At 38.5% G+C, this 24,299-nt stretch overlaps 1 protein-coding gene across 5 annotated transcripts in view; it reads right to left on the bottom strand.

The window, feature by feature from the left end:
• Positions 1-24,299, bottom strand: part of LOC149789863 (mitogen-activated protein kinase kinase kinase 13-like) — a 245,253-nt gene that overhangs the window by 80,136 nt on the left and 140,818 nt on the right. For all 5 annotated transcript variants that reach the window (XM_089971848.1, XM_089971847.1, XM_089971849.1 and 2 more), the window contains 2 exons: positions 11,650-11,808; positions 6,365-6,473 (listed from right to left, as the gene is read on the bottom strand). In XM_089971848.1, coding sequence (XP_089827974.1) covers positions 6,365-6,473; positions 11,650-11,808 — 268 coding nt within the window. The remainder of the gene's footprint in view (positions 1-6,364; positions 6,474-11,649; positions 11,809-24,299) is intronic.

Raw genomic sequence — 24,299 nt, 5'->3', positions numbered from 1 at the left:
ATTTCCACTGATTCAAAGTACAGTGTACTATCTATCACTGTTTGCAAATAGAATCCATCTGATTATGCTGTATGCTATCCACACACCTCTGGGATGTGAGTTGATTCCCACCATCTGATTATGCTATCCACACACCTCTGGGATGAGTTGATTCCCACCATCTGATTATGCTGTATGCTATCCACACACCTCTGGGGTGAGTTGATTCCCACCATCTGATTATGCTGTATGCTATCCACACACCTCTGGGATGTGAGTTGATTCACACCATCTGACTATGTTTATGCTATCCACAGACCTCTGGGATGTGCATTGATTCCCATCATTTGATTATGCTGTATGTTATCCACACACCTCTGGGATGTGAGTTGATTCCCACAATCTGATTATGCTGTATGCTATCCACACACCTCTGGGATGTGAGTTGATCCCCACCATCTCGTATCTCAAAATTCTTACATCAGACTTCATTGTATAAAATGACCATAAAACCCAACACAAACAGGATACTACGAATGAATAAAATACATTTCAGAATTAGACATTTACTGAATGCTGGGTCATGTGTCACTATATAGGACATTAAATGCAGGTTAGATTATTGATCTTATTTCTTATTATTGGGGCTGAACATCTCATCAGCAACACAGAAACCATTCAATGCTATAGCTGTGTGAGCAAAGAAAATATGAATTTGAAACTGTTTTGCATAATTTTATCACACTCTGGATATCCATCTATCATCTTGCTCCAAAAATAATGCATTCATAAATAAAAACTGATTATTTCTTTAATTTCTCCCATGGCGGTAGTGGGTATAATCAAAATACTACTTTTTGTAGTGATGCCTTCAAAGTAATTAAAATTTTGGCTGTAATACCCTCACAAAAGTTTTGGTGTTCCAGCCCCGCCCCTCCTCCCCCCACCCACCCCATGCTTTTCCTGTAATATCTGTAATGTAATAGTATAACCACAATTACATGACAAGGTGATACTGAACTATGCCATAATGTAATAGTATGATCATATTTGCATAGTGTGTGTGTGTGTGTGATTCAGATTTTTAACGTAGCTTTAACAATTTTTCAGTCATATCACTACGATGTCTGTAATGTGGCAGTTTATAGTAATGTCTAGCACTGGGGCATCATGCTGCAGACATGTAGCATGATGTCCCATCCAGTCACATTGTCCTGATGCAAGACTGACCAGTCCTAACACTAACCTCTTAATGCTGAGCACCAAGCGAGGCAGCTGTTAGTACCATTTTTATAAGTCTGTTATGACTCAGCTGGGGATAAATCTCATGACCTTCCACATCCGAGGCAGAAGCTCTAATGCTCCCTTAATTAGACCATCAGAAATAGGTACAGAGTACTTAAGTTCTCAACTGCTCCGGTGGCCTACTGGTTAGAGCGTCTGTCTAGGATGCGGGAAGTCATGGGTTCGATTCCCGGCTGAGTCATACCAAAGACTTACAAAAATGGTACTAACAGCTGCCTCATTTGGCACTCAGCATTAAGAGGATTAGATGGTCTGGAGTTCATGGAAAGAACATGGAATGCCCAGGTTTCTGGATCTGAAACTGGAGAAACAAATACAGGCTGCCTTGAATTCCACCTTGCTGCAAATCTATCTAGGAGCAGTTCATCCCAGTGACCACAGATTCATCTGGTTTAAATTAGATGATTCCACTGGGACATCAGGTCCACAAGGACTACAAGACTGAACCAGAAGACAGAGGTCTTGGGATTTGGTTCACCCTTGCCTTCTGGTGTAAATTATCAACAAAGAATGATCAGATAGGATGAGAATGCCATTTCTAGACAGTGTCTCCTGCCATGAGTGACATGCATTCACTGTGTCCTTCGTTTCCTTGGGAGTGATGTGTAATGAATGGGCACATCAGCACTGCATGCTGATGTGCCCACAGTGCTAAAAGATCCAATAGCCAGATGCCTGGGGTTCCTCTAATTTCAGATCCGGCCAATCCTATATTCTAAGTGAGTGCCTGTTGGGCTTGTAAAAAAATTTTTACACAAGAAAACTTCTTTGGGCAGTTGAAATTGAGGCAAGTAAAAGGCAACGAGGTCAGGTATAAACCACCATGTCAGGTATTATGTGCTCTCCCAATAGCAAGTGTGATTGTTTGAAGACCACAGTAGGTGAGCTCACTGTGCAAATCTGCAGAGGTAATAAAGATCAAGAAGTGGAAAAATCCAATATAAGTAAATCAAACAGATGCTAGATGTGTGTAGGCAAACAAAAGTTATTACCTATCATTGCCTTGATGGTGAATGTTTCAGCCATCTGTATTAAAGATTATTGAGAAGTTTGTGAACAACAGCAGTGTTTCTTTGCAGTTAGATTTTACCCTATATATAAAACAGCTTGATTATTTCAGTTGTAGGAATAATGTTCAAGTCTGATTCATTTCTGAAGGTGATTTAGGAAACAAACAAGCAAAAATAAATTTCAGAACTATTGGCTGACGGAGTTTAACTTTGTGAAGCATGCCAGGACTCAAAGGGAGAGATGTGCATTCAATTCTTTGGACAGACATACCTACATACATCATTCCTGTGTGAACACAACCTGTATGTAACATATCTGACACACCAAAAAGAACAATCCAATTAGTTCTCTATTATTATTTGCTATCATAATCTTGTCAAAATAATAACTTTTAACTGACCTATATTTTACAGGATGATTTTAACAATGAAATAGATCATTGAAAGACAATATTAAGCACACACTTGTGATTGTTGTTGTTAAAGGGTTTAATGCCATTTTTCAGCACAAGATAGGCTATACATGGCCACCAGTATTAATGATAGAGGAAGAACCCGGAAAAACCCCGGAAAGAACCACCTACCCACGAGAAGCTACCGGCAAGCTTTCTCACATATCCACATTGGCTAAGCCCAAGACGCGAACCCACGCAGACAGAAGTGACACTTGTGATTGCACAGTCGAGTTATATTGATAAAGCATTACCACCTGTACTGGACAGAGGCAATTAATTGTAGTCTTGGGCCTGTGTCTTAAACAATTTATCTTTGAGCACTGGCCCACCTCCTTGAAGGCTGGAGGTGGGCACATCAGCATGCAATGCCTGCATCAATGCTGATCACAATTTCTGGAGAATGAATCAGCAAAAGAATACCCACTGGTTCCCAAATAAGATGGGGCCTCATGTATCCCAGCATCTGCTCAATACTGAGGAGACTCCATAAGTGATAAAAATTCCTGGGATGTGATCAATTATAAAAATATTAGAAATCATCAAGATAATTTTCAAGGTATGTTCTTGAGGATGTCAGATCTGGTTCACATGCATTTTGAACTCCATATACAAGCGGGTAAAATGTTGAGATGGGATGATATTGGACTTGTCCTTGCAGACAAGAAATCCCAACAGAAGTAAAACAAGGAATTCCATGCTTTGATCTAGAATATTTCACTTGGCGCTTTTGAAGATTGTTATTAGCAAAATCCGAAAGATAAAGGTGTCCCTGAAGTTCGACAAGACTCCATAATTCTTGCGAAGACCAAGGACTGATGTTCAATACAAAAGGGAGTACAAAGAATTAGTATACTGTATCTCTGAATGCAAACTGCAGACATTTCCTGGAAGACTTGTGTTTGGGATATGGAGATACAGATCTTGAAGTGATAGCAAAATTACTACTAAATTAAAGTGAGATCCAGCATTTGTGGCTCTATTATGACCCAAGGTTGAAAGAGTTTTGAAACAAACCTTGGTGAGTTTACATTTTGAACAAAATCTACTGCCAATTTTGTGCTCTTGATAATGGGGAAATGTGAATATTATATGAAAGCCACCATATAAGACACATGGATCACAACACACAATCTTCTCCAAACCATGGCAAAATATTCAAGTCTTTACCAACCAGGATATGTGAAAAAACAATGGTAGTATAAGCGTTCTGTCATTTTCCTGCAGGATAGAGCCTGATGGAGACAGAATGTGACTGAAGCAATCACTGGAAGCTGTTCCAGTCTAAGAAATGGTCTTGCAGGACTGTTTCCCCAATAGGCATGCCCTGTTGGGTGTGGGATTCCAATTTTTTTTCTGGTATCTACTCTGAATTCTAAGATATTGGGCCTGTGTGAAGTTTGCCTCTTTGGTGGCCTGTTACCTACCTTCTTCTACATGACCAACAAGGAGCAAGTTGGATGACATTGCATGTGATCTAAATGTGGCTTTATGTTGGTCCTTATAGTAGGTAACTGTTGAGAGAAAGGCATCTGTTCCACAATCATCAAGTTCACTGACATTGCTATGGAACTGGCAAGTGTGTGTTGTGCTTCTCTATTCATGAAATGTACCATCCAGGAGACCAAATCCCAAGCAATATGGTTATCAATGGACAAAAACCAGTAGGGTCATCAATGGACAAAGATAAATAATGTTCAAATTGCTGAAATACAACCATGTCAAACATGGATTATACTTCAAGAACATTTGGAACTAGTTGCTACATGCTGAAATGGAAAAATGACCTCAAGTACTTATGAACCAATTCAAGTTTTGATATTTCCAGGCCTGTAATGTCTCTGTCCATGGCTGGGATCTGAGCTTGAAAAATAGGCATACATGTCTATAGAATGCCTTGTTAAAACTGAATTTTTAAAAAAATCTGTTGACATCTGGTTTTTGAAGCTGCCTCTCTAAACAATGTAATAAACCAGTACTTGATCAGACTGAGGTTGCTGTCTGAATATCACCATGGTTTTTCTTTAATTGATGGATGCAGGTTCTTTTTAAGCTGACAACTATTACATAGAAGGAGACAGACAATACTCAAATGTCAGATCAGCACGGAAGACCAGGCCCTTAATGGAAATGATGCACGGAGTTTGGAAGATGGTGTTTGTAAGCACAAGTCATTGAACTCAAAAGAATGGGGTGACATGGATGCCTACTGTGATGTCTATGAAAGAGCTGCTGGCAAAACTGGCTAAGGTGTGTGTGTGTGTGGGGGGGGTGTGTGTGTCTGGATAAGATATGACAATGTTATCTCCAGACATTCAGTGAGTGAATCATTGACAGTCTGAAAATGGTACCAAATATTTAAGTCTGGAGTATCACTGCAGATGATGCCTGGTCATAATGGAAACTGAACTGGTGCTGGAGCTGTCTGGTGTCAGTCCTCTATAGTTCTGTGAAGTTGGTACTTAATAGAAGAATTCAAGAGCCCAAGGCTGAGATTGAATGAGCAGTTAAAGATGTTAGGAACTATCTTTATCATAAAGTTGGACTATGTGTACTGGGAAAATGAATCACTGTACCCTGACCTGGGAACTCAAGCATATGTTGAGGTTGAGTCAGAACTAGTCCAGCTGTCCAGAGCAGCCACTGAACTAAGATGGTGCAATCTGTTCTGATTGTAGAGGCATGTGATGGGCTTGCATTATATATGAAAATGCGGTCTGCTTAATTTTCTTCTGGACCACTTAGTTCTCTGCCTTCAAAGTCTATGTTAATAGAAGATGTTAACTGCGGTGACATCAGTGACAATACTGATACAGTCCCCATCTTTTATTGGCGCATTTCCTCATTATCTTTCTAGCATGATTAATTTGCTGATCAAAATGGCCACCCATACATCTTCTGATCATCCTGTGTATCTTGCTGCAGATATACCCTGAACTGCACTCCATACAATTGAGAGAGGTAACATGTTTATCTTCCCTCAGCTTTGTCTTTCTCACTGTTACAACCTGCAATTATTGACAGCATATACAGGTGAAACCAGTCAAGCATTGATGAAGATGTTAATGACAAACACAAATGTCTAAAATAATTACTTGAATGATCTTATGACATGTAATGCTAGGCAATTACTTCACAGAATTTAGATACCCTGTTGACAAGTGACATGAACTGAAGTGCTATAGACTCTAGGGTATGTGATTACAGTGGCACTAACATGTGTATCATAAAATGAAGATAGTAAGTGTCAATTCTTCAATGACGGTAGAGTAGAGCCAGATATTTACAGAAACATAGCTGGAGTATACTTCCCTGTATAAGAAAATTCTTTAGAATATCTTATAAATAAAAAGTCAAACATGGATATTGTTGCTGCAAGGTTTCCTAGAACAGCACACTTCCTTAGCAAAATTAGTAACTAAAATATGGATGGAAATTGTCACTATCCTGCTACGAATGGAGATATCACTACTGTCCAACTTTCACTCAGGTGGGCAAATGATGCTTACCACTTTGTTGCTAAAATAGAGCTTGGGAAGGCTGGATTTGTGAGGTAATGGATATACAATTGGATAAATGCACGTGAAATACCAATTAGACTAAATAATATGAACTAACCTGTTCCCTGACAAAGTCATCGTTATGCAGGGTCAGTAGTTCTGGGCTTGCAATCTCCAAATGCATCAAGATCTGTCGAAATGAGGGTCGGTTACGGGGTTTGATACTCCTGAAAGAGAAATCAGTATGACAGCTTGTTGTGCTACAGGTCCAATTTTTGTTGTTGAGGTTTTCAGCTGTTTCCATGGCTTTTTGGTTCAGGTGTGTGAAGGGAGTGGGTAGGGTGAACTGATGCAAACAAACAGTAATTAATTTGATAATAATGCAAACAAACAGTAATTAATTTGATAATGTTGCAAACAAACAGTAAATAATTTGATAATAATGCAAACAAACAATAATTAATTTGACAATAATGCAAACAAACAGTAATTAATTTGATAATAATGCAAACAAACAGTACTTAATTTGATAATAATGCAAACAAACAGTAATTAATTTGATAATGTTGCAAACATACAGTACTTAATTAGATAATGAAAGTGTGTAATGTTGTTCTACACAAGAGTATAATACAAACAGATTTTCTGTAACATCATTCATGTAATTAATTTAAACATTTGTGTTTGTCATTATAATCCTGCTCACAGCAAGCTCATGCCAGATAACTAACCTGTTTGTTTGAAATATACTTTTATTTGACATAATGTTAGGCACATGCAGCTGCAGAATCTACCATGTAAATCCCTAAAACCGAACAATATTGGTGTTATATAAAGACAAACACATTAATTTCGTAATCTGAAGCTTGAAAAATCATGACATTGACAGAGTAATAACTGGATAATATTGTTGAAGACATAATGAAATTATTAAAATTAATATATTAACTGAAATTTACAGCACCTGAGTGACTCTGACTTTTAATTTTTGACCACTGTTTCCAATTAATCTAATATGTAACATCTAATAGCAGCAGGGGTGGGGTTAGCTGACCTGGGGGGGGGGGGGGCAACATACCCCCCCCCATCCGGACCTTGGAAAATGTTCTTTTTATAATTGCCAAAGGCCAATCTGAACCTTGTATGGTGGCCAGACCTACCTATCCCCCCCCCCCCAGTGTTGATTCATTTGTTGCAAAAGCCAATCCAAGCTTGGTTGGCAAGATGAAATTCTTCATTAAGCACGACAAGGCCCAGATGTGTTCTCGGGGGTGCAAAAAAAAAATGTTGCTGTGTTTAATGAGTTTGATGTTTATTTTAGTATATCCACTGACCAGGGATGTGTAATTAAATCATTATTGTAATAAAATAATGAGTGATTCTGCACTACCTATATAATCTCATACAGCTAAACTCACTAGACAAAGACTAGAGTCAATTAAAAAATATCTTCCCATCCATAATTCTGTCAAACAGCAGCTACAACAATATCAGGAAGCTAAAGTGGAATTTACAGAAGGTACAGAACAGTTATTAAAACCAATTGCTGAACCAACCAAAATCATTATTACAGCAACTAAGGCAACATAAAAAGCTCTTAAGACATTACCCAAGGATATTGCTGGTCATCTTAAACCCACTCATCAGCCCCAGCAACCACAGCCCTAAGTTCAACCACCACCAGTACCAAAATGTAAAACTAACATCGTAGATAAATTTACTGAGGAAGGTATTTGCCGCTATCATGGATAGAGACCAAACACTTGATATTGCCGCATTTGGATATGAACATAGAAAACAAAATGTGAACCCTGAATTTATTCACAGTCTAAAAGCTGCCAATATGGTTAAGGATGTATTTTGCGTTGCTTTTAATATTCAAATCAAATGTAATGATGATAAAAAAAACTTCAGTCTCTTTATTTCATCAGTAGAAGAATATGCAGCAAAAGTAAAGCAGAAAACAGAGGAAAAAAATGGGAAGAAAATGAAGCATCAGCTTGAAAAAGTAGGAGAAGAAAGGAGAAAGTCAGGTGTAAAATCCAGATCTGAATCAAGGAAGAAAAAAAGCGGTGTAAAAGGAGCCCCCCAACAGCACTCTCATGAACTACAACCAGATCTGCATGATAAATCACCATCTGAAGAAGCAACAGGAAGTGTCAATCGCGATCATGGTCATAAAAATACAAACCTGTCTGGCAATTTACAACAAACTTTGTCCCAGCAACGTCTCTGCTGATGTTGATTGGCTAGATATTTTGACTGGTGGAAGATGAGCTGGCAATAATTCTCCCAGAATCATCAATGAAGCTTTTGTTGTTGTAGTTGTTGTTGTAGGGTTTAACATCATTTTTCAGCACAAGATAGGCTATATATAGCGGCCAGTATTAATGGTGGAGGAAGAACCCGAAAAAAAACCGGAAAGAACCACCAACCCACGAGAAACTACTGGCAAGCTTTCTCACATAACCACATTAGCCGAATCCGAGACTCGAACCCACGCAGACAGAAGTGAGATGGCAGCGATCCATAACGGTAAGCGCTTTAGGGAAGAATAACAGAAATACATATGTTCATCTCAGCATTTGTCAATTTTGTTATTTTGTTTATTATAGGTCATTTCCACTAAAATTCTGTAAATATCTTATGCTAGGAAAAGATGTATAACTTGAAAGGGTGTTACATAGTCATCAATGAAGCGGCTGTGATCTTCCAGTGATTATTTACAGGTGTTATCATGGACAGTTTAATGCACACTAATCGATGAAATCACCAATAATTACTACAGTGATAGATCAACTAGACTTGAAATAACAAAATATCATGATTATACACAATTATCAACATGGACCTGCGATGGTCAGTGATAAATTTCTGATTACCATCAAATAAAGCCACCTATGGAAATGGACTCGGAGATGATTTTCAAGGTTTATTCAGAAGAATAGCCCCAAAAGTGATCACAATTGCAAAACAATTAGGAATGAAAGCCACTGAACGTTGTTTGTGATAAAGCCATTGGCGCTGTTGGTGATGCCACTGGCAAGCATTCTGAGCTGTCAAGGACAGGCTTGCACGATTAGTATGAAGAAACTGCAGCTGCAGGTAGTAAAACTGCCTTTCACCAAAGTGATGCCAGCAAGTGTCAGTAAAATAATAAATCAAGCCGCAAATGAATGACTAATAGAATCAGCTGGCATGCCATCACTGACAAAACAACAAGCTGCTGAGAGAGAAAAGAAATATAACCGCATGTCTGATAGTGGGAACTGGTAAGGCTCAATGTCTGATCCTGCATTTGACATGGACGTGCCAGTCCTCAAGGATGAATCAGTGCATGATTAGTATCATTCTTATGATGCACATGTATGTAATGAATGTGGACAAATCGAACTGCAAGTCATAGATACAAGCAGATATTTCCTGCCCACTGAGGCATTCATTGAGAGCAAAGGGAATCTTTTGAAAACCAGGGATATGAGACAAAGGGGTGTTAGCGCCAGTACATATCACAGCATTTTTTATAGAAGGGAGATGTGTGGACACTAACACAAATGGGAGAGAAATATATTCCTAAAATCATCATTTGGGATGAAATATTTTCTCGATTGGCTATTGACAAAATCAACGGTGATATCATGTGCAGTGATCAAGGATAACCTCCACTGATTACAAAGAATCGACACACAACTGGCTAAAAAAAATGTTGATTATTACGATGAAATATTTATTGATCATTGGGCCAGCAATGAATCATTATGAGAGCTGAAAGTATTAATTTGACTTCAGCTAGACAACATTCAATGTGAGATAATGCACAATGCAATTGCAGAAATGGTGATCAGTGACTTCTGGAACATATGGTGCCCAAATGATCTGATAGTTGTATCCAGGAAAATAATTCACTATTAACTTCGATAAAGATAAGCTTCAATGGGAAAGAATTCCCACACTGGCAGTTTAACTATGCTATCGTCCTGCGGATACTAGTCGCCAGAATATTCTCGAAATTCCAGGAATGGGGACTCAGCATACACTCGTTCATAATTATATCGTTGATATTCCCATGGAAGTAGTTGAGCAGACAGTGGTGCAACCATCATGCTCAACTATATGATATGTAATAACAAATTCATTCATTGTAGGGACTAACAATCTCAGATACTAATGTTTGGATTGTTGACTTTCATGTCAAACGGTCAAATTTAGTGTATTTGGTAGTGTTGAGAGTTATGAAAATGTCTTTGCATGTCGAGAATTGTCTACAACAGTAATCAACCTCAGGTGGGATTCACCACTAAAATTTCCAGCACAATCAAGAAAAAATTAGCTGGCTATCAGCAAGATGACAAAAAACCCCGCAAGTTTGATCTTGATGTTGACTTTATCATGATGCTGAAGCAAATTTAAAATATTTCCTGCGCTTGCTTTAACATGATAATCCTGTGAAAATATTTTCCTAATGACGTAAGACAATTTATCTTGGACAGAATCAACAGTATTCTCGGCCAAACACGCGAAAATGTTGCACTGGCATGAGTGCAACCAATGTCGAGGAACAAGTGCCCTTTGCCAGTGCGAATCCAACCGAGCTGTCTTTGTATATTTTTGGAAACTACTTGTAATTTTTCACATAAAAACCCATGCTGAGGAGCTGCTGAATCTAGTCTGTTTGATTGCAGGCCTATCTGTAGGATTGCAGGCTTACCACGCAATAAAATTTTATGTGTGGTTACACTCCAGATAGGATCGGTTGCTCTTTTTTTAAAAAACACTTTCAAGTTCACCAGGTTCACATAAATACCTGTCACATTGCTACATAGCAGCGGTCTTGCTGGTGAGTTGTGCCACTTAGCCGGTATGTGTTTCTTTGCAATTGCATCAATGGGTTTCAAAGCAATTCCACTCATAACTTTGTTGTTAAATGCGGCTATCACGTGTGGTAGTCTCGCAACCCATTCACAAGATCTGTTCTTGCTCAGTAAATCCTAAGTATACTGATGTCCAAACAATCACTCAGCAAGTGTTCGATTAATCATTTCATTTTGTCAACCAGGCTCAGATTTGCTTTAGGCAACAAAGAAATCAACACTGAACTGGGTGTGGGTGTGGGGTCTGGTCACCATACAAGACTCGGACTGGCTTTTGGAATTAAAATATTAACATTTTTGAAGGTCTGGATTCAAGGTTGGATTTGGTGTGGGTGTGAGGGGTTTTCTTTCCCCACAACCACCCGGTCGGCTGACCCTACCATGCTGCTCCAGAAACATATTGCAATTAATGTAACTACTGGTGTAAAATGGCTAGGTAAACATTGTGACTGATAAAAATATATCCAGAATTCTTTGACATTTACTGCAAGGAAATCAATGATAAAATTGTAACAGTCATCTGTGTACTTACCAGCATTGTTTCATCAGCAGTTTAAAGCCATCCGGGCAAGATGAGGGGATAGGGAGGTGAAGGCTGTTCCTCCCGACTCCCCATATTATAGCAGAAGAGTCAACATCATTATATGGCACTTCTCCTGTCAGCAGTTCCCACAACACTACACCAAATGACCTGAAATTACATAACAGATTAAGATAGTACTTGTTAAAATAGGTATCAACCTACAACATGCATTTTACCACAGAAATCACTTTAGGTTTATTGAATTCATGTTTTAAAACTGATCAATAAACTCCTGAACAATCATAAACCCGCTCACATCTATATAGACTTCTGACCATGAATGTATGCTCATTTCATCTAAAATGGCACTTGATCTAAACAATCTAGGGCAATATTTTAGCCCCCCAAAACCACAAACTTGCTGACTTCGTAAGTCTGAAAATCAGCAGAGAGGCTGTGTTATAAAAACAAGACTTTCAGTGAAGCTGACACTCTATTGGCAGAAAATAATTTCTAGGAATCCAAAATAAGACTTTTTCTTCTTTATAACTGTTGAGTGTTGAAACCATCCCTTGTAATACTGACTGACAAAAAGATTTTCAAGACTGACACCATGGTGTCGATATTGGCTGTAAATTGGCGCAACTTTTACTTAGGACCAAGTAGACATCATAGCGAGTCTTTTGTGAAAAATCGACGTAAATGATTATCAATTTACTAGGTGAAGTAGCAGTAACAAGATATCTACCATGGCAGTTATACTGTAGGTCAGATTGACAACAGTTTCATTTAGGACCAATCAGACATGATAAGAAGTCTTCTGGTAAAAAAGGAACACCTGAAACATATTGAATGACCAAGAGGCACTGTTTTCTTTCAGGAGCAACTAGACCATGGGATGAATTTGCATAAAGTTTTCTGGTGATATCCCAGTAGTTTAGGAAGAGTAGTGATAAAAAAACGTGTGCTAGCAGATACTGGATGAAAGGCCATTAAATAAGCTCTTCAAAATCATTTTCTCAGAGAACGTTTACCCATTAACATTAACATTAGGAAATAAGCTTTACTACCTAAATTCTGCAGGAAACAATTACCCGTCACTTTCCCTTACCACCACTAGCTAATTACTGGTTGCATACCAATTTAACTTGAATGATACGTCCACAAGGATGATCAAATTTGCAAGGTGGTGTGGGAGGATTAATTAGTAATCTGATTTGGTAAGTATTATCACAGAAACTTAATTTACTAATGAATTTACTTTCTCTGCTAATTACATTCTCAAATCACACAAATGTTAGGAGAATAGGTAAGAAGAGGAGGAAATACACTGGCATATAGCTGCAATAATAATAATTCAAAGCAAGATTAGTCTTCATTCCTAATAAGTATAAATTATTCCCTTAACTCATTAACCTATGGAGGTTTTTGTCATTTTTGCCTGAAATTCGAGTAGGAAACACATTTTGAAAGCTATTTCTGAATACATCCTAATACATCAACTTCCAACATATTTTCCATTAGTCTAATGCCTAGTTGTGTTAGAAACATCATTTTCCATTGGTTATTTTGCTCACGCATGAGCAGAAGGGTAAAAATTGGAGTTTTTTTTGTGCTTAAAATGCCTAACTTATCCTGCCTTTTGCAAAGATTCACCTGTCTGTGTGCAGTTCAGACCAGTCTGCATTAGATCTGAGGCCAAAAAGTCTAAAATCCAGACACAAAATTGGATTCCAACCACAGGCAAATTTTGGGTTAAAAAAAATGGGTCCCAAAAATTAGGTTTTTCCCTCTGTATTTTGTGGGGCCCCAAGTGGTCTAAAGCGCTCTCTGTTACGGATCACTGCCATCTCACCTCTATCTGCGTGGGTTCGAGTCTAGGATTCGGCTAATGTGGGTATGTCAGAAAGCTTGCCAGTAGCTTCTCGTGGGTCGGTGGTCCTTCCCGGGGTATTCCTGGGTTCTTCCCCCACCATTAACACTGGCCGCCATGCATAGCCTGTCGTGTGCTGAAAAATGGCATTAAACCCCCACAACAACAACTGTATTTTGTAGTGCAACTAAAACATCCAGATTATTTGATATCATTGTAGATCTACATCTGTCTACCTTTCTGTAATACCACCCAATTTAGTGTATCATACACTTGGTGGCCATACCTTGACGCTACAGAGCTCAGCAGTAGGCTACTACCTCCTGCCACGTAAACATGGCGCCAGGGGTTAATGAATGAATATGATGGCAGCACAATCAATTGTCAAATAACATGCAGCAACAACAATCAGATATTAAAGGAAAAATCAGTCACTTTTCCTTAATGAGGTAAAAGTTGGGTCAATCCAACAAAAGTACTAAACCCTAGTCCATGTGGAAGTTGTGCTTGGATTAAACAGGTCTGGTAGTCATCTGGGCTGTAGCCTCTGGACTCGCTAGACTCAATTCTCATCTCTGAGATGCAAGATCTGAGAAATAAAAACTTGAGGCTGTTGTCTAGGATATTCTTACCCAAGAGGTTTCATACCCAAAGCAAAAAGGTTTGGTACCCACCAGTAGGAGGATTCCTGTGTCCTTTCAGGCTACACCGGCTACCATAAGTAACAGATGTTCCAACCTGTAACTGTTGACCCAGAGTGGACAGCTACACCTGGCTCTCTCTGGAAAGTCCTTTCTGATGTATCAGGTGGCCAAACAGATATGCTTATCCCCTGGATGTAAAGGCAGATGGCAAGAGCTATGTGGACAGCACAGGGCATCAGTACAGGTGCAGTAGGAACTGATGGCAATCCACTACATTGTTAAGCCATTAGATTCAGAGAAGAATGGACAGGACAATGAGGATGATTCTCATTCACTTAAATCCAACACATGGACAAGTCATACAATTATTTCCCTCTTCAACCTGATACCTCCAAGTTTTGTAGTGATGGGCATATGGCAAAGCAACAGATTTAGATATACTGGGAGCTGTGGTTGTAGACAGGTGGCTCAGGGCGTAGGGTTGCTTTTTGCTGTAACAAAGCAGCAGTGCTCACATCCACAGCATGAGGAAGGGGCTAGAAAAGGTGCACTAAACATTATCTGCTTCATCTCAACATTGATCAGCTTAATGCTGCTGTTAGGGATGCAAACTTAGTGGTTGAAAACCTAACAAGACAATACAGATGATGCAAGTCACGTTCAATGCCTAGAACATGTGACTCTAATGGAAAGTATATATGCAAATAGACCAGAAAGAAGAACAGCTCAGGTTGGTAGATTCAACAACCAGATTGCAGCCACAAGTGAAATTCACCTAGCTGACGAAGAATGACTTCTTCTGAGTGACCGAAGTAAAGAAGAGTGACATTAAGCTGGTGTTAGGTTTGCCATCAAATCACAGTGACAAAGGAAATAAGAACAGCAGAAAGATGGATTGACCATAGGCTCATAGCCTAGAAGTTCAATATTGATATTCATCCTAGCAGATGACCACAATGCAAAAAAGTACCCAAAAAGCTTAATATAAACAAACTGAAACAGAAGAATGTGAAACATATCAGGCATTTGTCGAAGAACTGTGCAGGTAACTGGATACCATTAATATGAACTCCAAAAATGTAGGAGTAAACTGGATTTCCTTCATATACTCTGTGCAATCAACTGCACTCAAAACCTTAGTGCCACTACAAATAAATATCAAGACTGAATTTGTGAGAATGAAACTGCCATATAAGAGACTTCTGAATGAGAAACATCATCTACAGTAGGCCTGTTTAGAAGACAGCACTTCATCTAAGAATGCAGCCTTCAACATCAAATGGACTGTCCAATGCAAACTATGAGCTGCAAGACTCATGGCTGAGCAATAAGTCCTGCAGACACAGACATGACATGATTAATTTATGTGATTCTTTGAAGACAATCTACAGTCCAAGGTCATCAGGAACATCTCCAATGCAGAGTGCTGACAGCAACACAATGCTCACTGACAAAGAAAAGATACTACTTCAAAGATGGACAGAACAGCATCTTCAATCAATGTTCATCTATCAGTGACAACATAAATGACTGAATGCCCCAAGCGGAAATCAACATATCACTTGCTGATCCTCCAACACTGACTGAATCTGAGAAAGCAGTTAACTTGCTGTCAAAAGCACCTGGAGCATATGCTGTATCTACAAAGCTGATGACACACATAGCACAGAAGCTGACTGAACTCTTCCAGTCAATGTGGACAAAAGGAACCATATCACAGGAGTAAAAGGTGCCATCCATCATCCAAATGCAGACTTGCCAACCCTGATGAGTCCGTCTCAGTAAGGCAGTTGATTTTTTTCCTGTAAGATTGACCAGTTTTCAGTAAGATTAACAAAATATTAATAACTGCTATTGTAAAACTGGAAAATGTAATTAAAAGTTGATGCATTGACAATAAACATTACATTCAACTAAAAAGTTTGTAAAGTACGCCTCTCAGCTTGACATAATTCTTAGAATTTCTTATCCATTTCACATGATGACGGCAATCATATCTCCCGCAACAACACATACTCAAATTGGCATGTGATGTCCAATAAACATAATTGTGTCCTTTCTAGCTTTTATTCACAAGAATCTGAATATTCCTTTTTATTCTTCAGTATTCATTATTTACACTTTTCTAGAAGCTTATTTTCCCCTTCATCTTAAACATGCATCGCTTTCTCAACTCCATTTTTAACAATTCTATAATCAACAGTTTGATCATGCAGATGCTTTGCATGAACAAACAAGTACAGTTTAAGGGGTCGGGAGTGCTGTTGTAGTTAGCCTGGTTCCCTAATTTCACTAATTCTAAGATGAAACCCGGATCCAAATAACACATGGATGAACCAATTATCCAGATTTTTTGGCAACAATCATTTTTCCATAGTTTTTGCTAGTAGCAGTAAGTCTGTATTTTAAGGATAATTTTCATAAGACTTATGGCAAAATCATAAGAGTTGGCAGGTCTGCAATTGTACAAGTGAAAGGGCAGCAGATAATCTTGTGACAACCATCAGGGTATCTCCTGCTGTCAATAGCTGGAAAATTCCTCATAATACTGATCAAGAACTGCAGTTGTGAGTCAGTGTGGCTTCATGAAAGGATGAGGGACCCAGACAAATTCATCATAATGATTCAATAATTCCATGATGACAAATTTGCTCATGTCATAGAGGATGGTGAGTCATCTAAACCATACAGACATCAACGGAGTCAAGCAAGACTGTGTGTTGGCCCAGGTGAAGATGAAGTTGCAGGAGGTGACTGTGATATCCTATTTACCAATAACCATTTCCTAAATGACAAATCTGAGCCTGACATGCTACAGAGTCTACACCATTTCTCTTCATTTCAGACTCACAATCAGCATCAAGAGGACAGAGATGATAAACCAACCTGCACCAGTAAACCTTATATAGAGCCTACAAACACAGTAAAATAGCCAAACTCTCCAAGTTAACCTATCTCAGCAGCAAACTGTCATGTGCAGTTGACAATGATGATGAAACCAACACCAGAACTGCAAAACTTGGATGGTGCAAGTCACAATGCCAAGAATCTGAACCATTCTCAATTGGACTGCCCGAGGAAGCTGATGAAGATAAGATGGCAGGACAGGGTCCCAGACACTGAGCTTTTCAAATCGGCAGGCATTCCAAGCATCCACACCAAAACTCTGCTGCTCAGATGGGCAGATCACATCACCAAGATGTCAGAAAAGTGACTAAAAGATCTTCTATGGTGAGCTGAAAAACAGAAAAGCAATCTCAGGGTGGTCAGGAGAAATGTTTCAAAGATTCCCTCCAGTCATCCTTGAAATACTTTAACAATAAACCCTAGTCTTGGGAAAACTGGCACAGTCTCATCCATACTGGATCTACTGACTTTGAACTGTGGTGAACTGTAGAATCAGTGCATTAGTACAGGCAACAAAACTGCAGCATGTCTTCTATTGATCATGCAAACCCAAGTGGCATCTGCCAAGTGTGCCACAGACAGTTCTGAGCACAAATTGGCCTGATCAGTCAATCACAGAAACCAATACTGGATGTCAGATTGGCACCATTTTCATTTCAGTCCAACTGGACATCTGGTGAAAACCACACATCAATATGACTCTCTATTCAAGTACAGCTGTGATAACAAGATTTTTAAGATGGCTGCCATAGCGGCAATATTGGACATTCAATCAGCACCATTTTTTTTAGGACCAACTAGACATCATAAGAAGTCTTTTGGTGACAGCAAATGTTGATATGATCATCCATTCGGGTGAAATAGCAATAATAAGATTTTCAAGATGGCCTCTGCAACAGCTATATTGATTGTCATTATTAGTACCAATTTCTTTTGGGACTAAGAATTAAATAGAATGAAGAATAAGTGAAGAAGTGAATAAGAATTAGAATTCTTCATTTCAACACCTCATGTTCACATGACCATCCATTTAGCTGGAGTAGTGATATGACTTTCAGCATGCCTGCCCTGGTGGTATATTATTTGTCAGATGAGCATCTTTATCTTTAGGACCAAACACACATCATAAAAAGTCTTTTAGTAAAAACCCTATGTTGATATGACCATCAATGTAGGAAAAGTAACAATAAAAAATATTTCATGATGGCCACTGTAGTTGCCATATGGGAGTCAGATTGGCACCATTCTCATTTATTACCAACTAGACATCCTAAGTCTTCTTTCTTTTAGTGAAAGCCCCATTTTAATATAACAATCTGCTAAGGAGAAGTATCAATAAAATGTTCAAGCTTGCTGCTGTGGTGGCCATTGAGGATGTCCAAGCAGCACCATTATTCACTTAGGACCAACCAGACCATGGGATGAATGTGTGCATGTGAAGTTTATGGCAATCCTCCAGGTAGCTCAGAAGGGGTAGTAATAACAAACTTGTGCTAGCAAATGGATGGACATCAGATGACAGACAACGGCTATTTTGGTCTAAGACCAATAGAGCTCAAAATGTGGACAAATGTCTCCTTGTCCAACATAAATTTTACCATGTGGATTAATTTCCCCAAATGAGTTCAATCCTGGGGAACAATCAGATAATAAATCTCCAATGCACTGGTATGAAATCATCATCCTTTCAGTATAACATCACCATCCTTTGGGTATGAAATCTCCAATGTCAGATGGGTACATACCAACTTGGGTACCAAAATGGTTGAATGGGCATCCCAGCCAATGGCTTCTATTATATCTTTAATTGAAATGTTGCATTAAAATATTTGATTTGCTTTCATAGTTCTAACCTTATAAGTGGAACCCACACCCTTTCAGTTGTCCAACACACTAACCTCTGAGCCACTGTGGCTACAAGTTGAAAGGAAGAACAGCCATAAATCACGTCTTAACTTATTTGTTAGTGAACGTGTATCAAAACAACTGAAACATCTAGTTTGGGCTTCTCCAGAGGAACTCTTGCTGAAAACATTTGCTTGTTCTGCCACCAAGAGAAGAAGTGTTTTATTTTGATCAAAACCAAGACATAGTGATCTTGACAACCAATAATGGGGTGCCACTGAGCTAGCAGTGCCATCTGCAAAGGAGTGAAGATAATGGTGCCCTAGTGAAATTCAATCCACCGATGCATTTAGTAAACTGAGTAGTTGCATAAACTCTTGCAGAAACAAATGTCTTCTTTGAAATTGCTACAGACAACTTGAGAAATCTGTGCAATTCATATCTGAGGGAGGCAAACAAGGTTGAAATGGGTCAGTAATTCCATAACCAATTGGGCAAAATGTTGGAAAGAGATAAGATCTGACTTATTCCTTTTCACTTGAAAACCCAGGTTGATACAATGTGATATAGGCTGTGCATTTTGTGAAGCAAAATAGAACTTACCATGTGTTTCTGAATGATGTTGTCCTGGTACACTGAAGCTGCTGTTGACAAGGAAGTCCTGAACAAGAGACAACATAATTCACTGTCTTTCTAAAACCACATGTGTCATGACTCAGGCAAAAATGCAGAGCTCGAAACTGATAAATACCAATTGCTCCCTGGAAGGTACAAGGAAGAAAACTGCATGAAATTTGATGGATAGGGGCTATCAAGTATGTGTTTGTCTGATCAAGGCTAAATGCAAACTCCTCCCTCTTGACTGAAAGGCAAACTGATTGTGAGGTCTCCATCTTGAACTCTGGTGCTAATTTGTATCTGTTAAGCTGGCTGATCTCTATCACTGGTGTGTGTTTGCCATTACCTTCTAATACCAGAAAATGCCTTGAATAAAACCATGGAGAGTTTGTTCAACTCTCTATACTGCGTGCTTGGAGAGTAAACAAATCTCCTCCACTGAAATCATTACCATCATGGGATCTGCTGCAGTCCCTATCACAGAAGGGACACATGAAATGGGAGTGGGCTGGATAAAATGAATCTGAAACCCCTCCAAGAATACTTGGAAAATCTCGTACATTTTCTGGACAGAGGCTGATCCAGGCTAGATCAAGGTGGAGAGGTCTTGCACCAACTGAAAGATTCTCTGTGGGTGGCAGGGTTTGTAAGTCACAGGCAGCTGGTGGAAGGCTTGGGGATAGAAACATTTTGTTTCCTTTCTCCTTTTTTTAAATTGCCTTCAAGCCTGGAGAGTCTGTTGCCATTTGAAACCACTGTGTGACTGACCCTGCTGTTGTTGAGTGGGATGCAGCTGCATTGTCCCTGCCTCAATTAATTCTCAGCTGTGGCATACAATGCTGAGTTGAAAAAAGGTGGAAGTGTAGGCAAGAAAAGCTAATGGGGCACCTCTAGAACCACCTGCTTATGGCCCTTGACCAAAAGTGGTGAACCAAATGGCAAAGAGACAATGAACAAAGAAACAGGTCTTGTCTTGTTATATCAAGATTAGAAACCATATGGGTCTTGGCAATGGAATGATGCATATTTATGACTGAAAACTGCTAACATTTCAAGTACAGCATTGATGACATCGCCACCATATTCTGCACAAACTTTGAAGTTGCACTGGAACATGGAGATCAACCTTGTAAAACTGTAGCATAGACATCTGTACTGCCACAATGTTCTTATCGACACTTGGAACACTGATGCTGTGTAAGGTACCAGAATGTGGAATAAGATACTTATAACATGATTTTTGAGAAAAAGAGCTTAGAACTACCTAGGTTCTGTAACTTTTCCTTGAGACAAACAGAAATTGTGTCAATCTGCACACTCCAGGAGGAGATGAAGGAAGGATATTCTTCCTCATTCTCAAAGACTGCCAAGGTCTTGACCCCATAGTTCTATCTTGCTTGTAAACAGATATGGTGGGCTCTCAGATAAGTGTCAAGATCTGACAAAATTCCTTCACAGCAAGCTGTATTACCTCCTGCTGTGCTGGAGACTGAGCAACTGATGCCGTATGTTCCAACAGACTGAAGGGCTGGAAGGATGGCTATTTGGAAGTTGAAAATGATGGCTGAAAGGAGGGATGGAAGGTTGCTTTGGCAATCAACTGGCTGGTCTGTGAAATGGACTGATCAGTTATACTCATCCAACTAAAGGTGTCAAGAGGTACCCAGGTACTCACCCGTTCATAATTACCTGGGTAATAAAATTAGTTATAGAGTACCTGTTTAGTTCATGTAAAAAAACACCATGTTTCCATGTTCAGCTCAAAGATTATATCTGATGTCATGAGCAAGTGAGACACAAAATAACTAGTACAGTTCAAGGTTTATGTTGTGTGACACTGATCATTTGTAGACCTCCATCTACTGATCTTTCATGTTTTATGTGTGCGACCATTTGGCTACGTACATCAAGCAATTTCCTTATTTTCTATTTACAGTAGCTGTTTTTTTTTTTGTTTTTTTATTAACCCCGTAATAGGTTGACCAATGGGTCGGGTACAGTAGCTGTACATGACACATTTCCAAGAAAAACAGATGATTTTCTTGAGTTTGAAATCAAGTGTCACAGATTCATTATAATCTGATACACACTTAAGTAGCAGACCAGTCTATATTGAAAACAACATAGCACCAAATATTAAGTGCAATGAGCTTTACTGATGTGACTCGTGGATGTTATATGATAAATATTGTAAGAGGAGAGGGATTTTGTTAAACTGAAGAACATGCAGCATCAGGAAAAGGACAAATCAATAGCACTTTACAAATTTTGAAAGAGGAATTCTACACTGATATACTACAGCATTCCAAATTTGAGGACTTAATGACCTTTCAGCAAAAGTTAAACATGTAACATAGACTAGTTAAAATGAAAGTTGTGCTTAAATAATTAACCATTTTCTTTTGCGTCTGTATTCTTGTACTAATTCACATGGATTTAGCTGATTTGTGACAAGAATTTTAACTGCAGATCCAGGTCAGTAGCAAAACCAAATGTATGTTTTTCATAGGGTTTTCTGTAATTATGTCATGTAATAGATAGATTACTCTTTTTATCCTCAGACTGCACTTTTTTGCCACTCATATTAGTATTAATTAATGCTTATATCTCAGAGGGGGTTTGGCTCATATGAACTTGCACCAAAGCAGTTCAAGTTCAGTATTAACATAATTTCCCTTTGATCGGGTACCCGATGTTTGCAAGGCAAAATGCAACCCACATATAAGGTACTGATACTGAGTGAGACTTGCCACGTCAGAAAATTAAGTATACAAACTTTGTGAAATATGACAATCTTTCAAAAATCTAATTCTATGACTTTTCCAAAACATTTGTACCCTTTTCAGGAGAACCTAATATGGAAATTTATGACCCCTAATACTTACCTAGCACACACATTTAACACAAAAACAACATATTTAACAACTCCATGACAAAATAATCAAAATTGTTTCAAGATGAATCCAAAAGTGTATATGATGAATGAAGATTGTGATCCTTCCCTTTCAAGTGCTGTGAGTAAAATGAATTTTATGATCCCAGATGTAGTCCAACTGTAAAGTTTCAAGGAACCCACTTTAACAACTCCATTAATGAGGTTTCTAGGGCAATTGTGTTAATGAATAAAAATGCAACCGGACCGTGTGAATAACTAAATTCCATGACTTTTCTGAAACTCTCAGATATATGAAAATTTAAAACCTTTCTGTAATTTACAAACTTTACCAGGATTTCCAATGACCAAGGGAACCCTAAAGGTTAACTGACTTTGCAGAAACCTTAAAACACAGCACTATACTTACTTAAGGATGGATATAATTACTGTACCGAATTTGCCGGCCTATAAGACAATACTTTTTTACCTGGAAATCTTAGCTTCATCTTAGACTCCAAATCAACTTATATATGGATTATGTCATCCTTTATCATATTTTTCGTACGGAAAATAATTCTCCAAGAGTATGAAAAATGTGCAAAAATATTTCATTTTGGGGAAGAGATTGTGTATGAACAAATATAGTATCCCATATTTAGTATTTTAAACAATTACATGATCATCAGTATTAAAAATTAACAAAAATTAGATGAAATTACACTAAAGCAGCATGCACAAGTAATGTACGTTGTTTGTAACAAACATTGTTTAAATTTAATGACATATATGTGCATTAGAATTTACAAGTTAGAAGATGAAAAACCATGACAAAGATATATTCCATCACAATTTTCTTCTTGCACCTAATGATCAAATAATCTGTATGCCCCACTGAGAAAAACAGACAGACAGAGATGTCTTCACGATTGTAAATCTGCATTGTTCACTTACCTGATGACTGATTTTACTTGTGTGCAAGTGCAGTATCATATTCCACTATCAGTTAATACCACTAGTTAAGCAATTCCTTCTAATTTTTGTTTCCATTTTCATTATTAAAAGAATCACATGGCTCTGTAGTGGTATTAACATGCTAATTAAAATATGCTATGGCTGTATTCAGTCATTCTGAGATAACACCTGTTTGAGATCAAGATTCTGTAGACCAAATCAGATTAGCGAGGCTAACAATAAGGAAATGAGGCTACCCATGGGTATTTAGAATACCGTGCCATACAGTTAACACATTGACCCCTAGCAACGACTTAACGGGGCAGGAGGTAGTAGCCTATTGCTGAGCTCTGTAGCATCATGGTCATGCATGATACACTAAAGTGGGTGTGATATTATAGAAAGGTAGACAGATGTAGTTCTACAATGATACCAAATAATCTCGAATATCTAGTTGCACTACAAAATACAGATAAAAAACCTAATTTTTTGGACCCGACTTTTTTTACCCAAAATTTGCCCGTGGCAGGAATCTGATTTTGTGTCTGGATTTTAGACTGTTTGGTCTCAGATCTACGGCAAATCGGTATGAACTGCAAACAGACAGATGAGCCTTTGCAAAAAGTAGGATAAGATGGGCATTTGGAATAAAGAGTGGTCTCCATACAAAAATAATGGCTCCATTTAGCACCAAAAACAAGAACTCCAACTTTTACCCTTCTGCTCATGCGCGAGTCAAATAGCCAATGAAAAACGATGTTTCTAACACAACTAGGCAGTATGTTATTGAAAGATGACTGGGGATTTGGTGTTTTCAAGTCTGTTCAGAAATAGCTTTCAAAATGTGTTTCCTACTCGATTTTCAGGTGAAAATGACAAAAAGCTCCAGGGGTTAATGTGTTAAAGGAAATGCCAGGTGGTTACTACTGCAAGTGTCTCAGCCAGT

Source organism: Sinohyriopsis cumingii, chromosome 10, assembly GCF_028554795.1.
Source record: "Sinohyriopsis cumingii isolate HCF-2022 chromosome 10, ASM2855479v2, whole genome shotgun sequence".
NCBI lineage: Eukaryota > Metazoa > Mollusca > Bivalvia > Unionida > Unionidae > Sinohyriopsis > Sinohyriopsis cumingii.
Note: the sequence above shows the minus strand (reverse complement) of the source record. Positions and strands in the feature narration are given on the sequence as shown.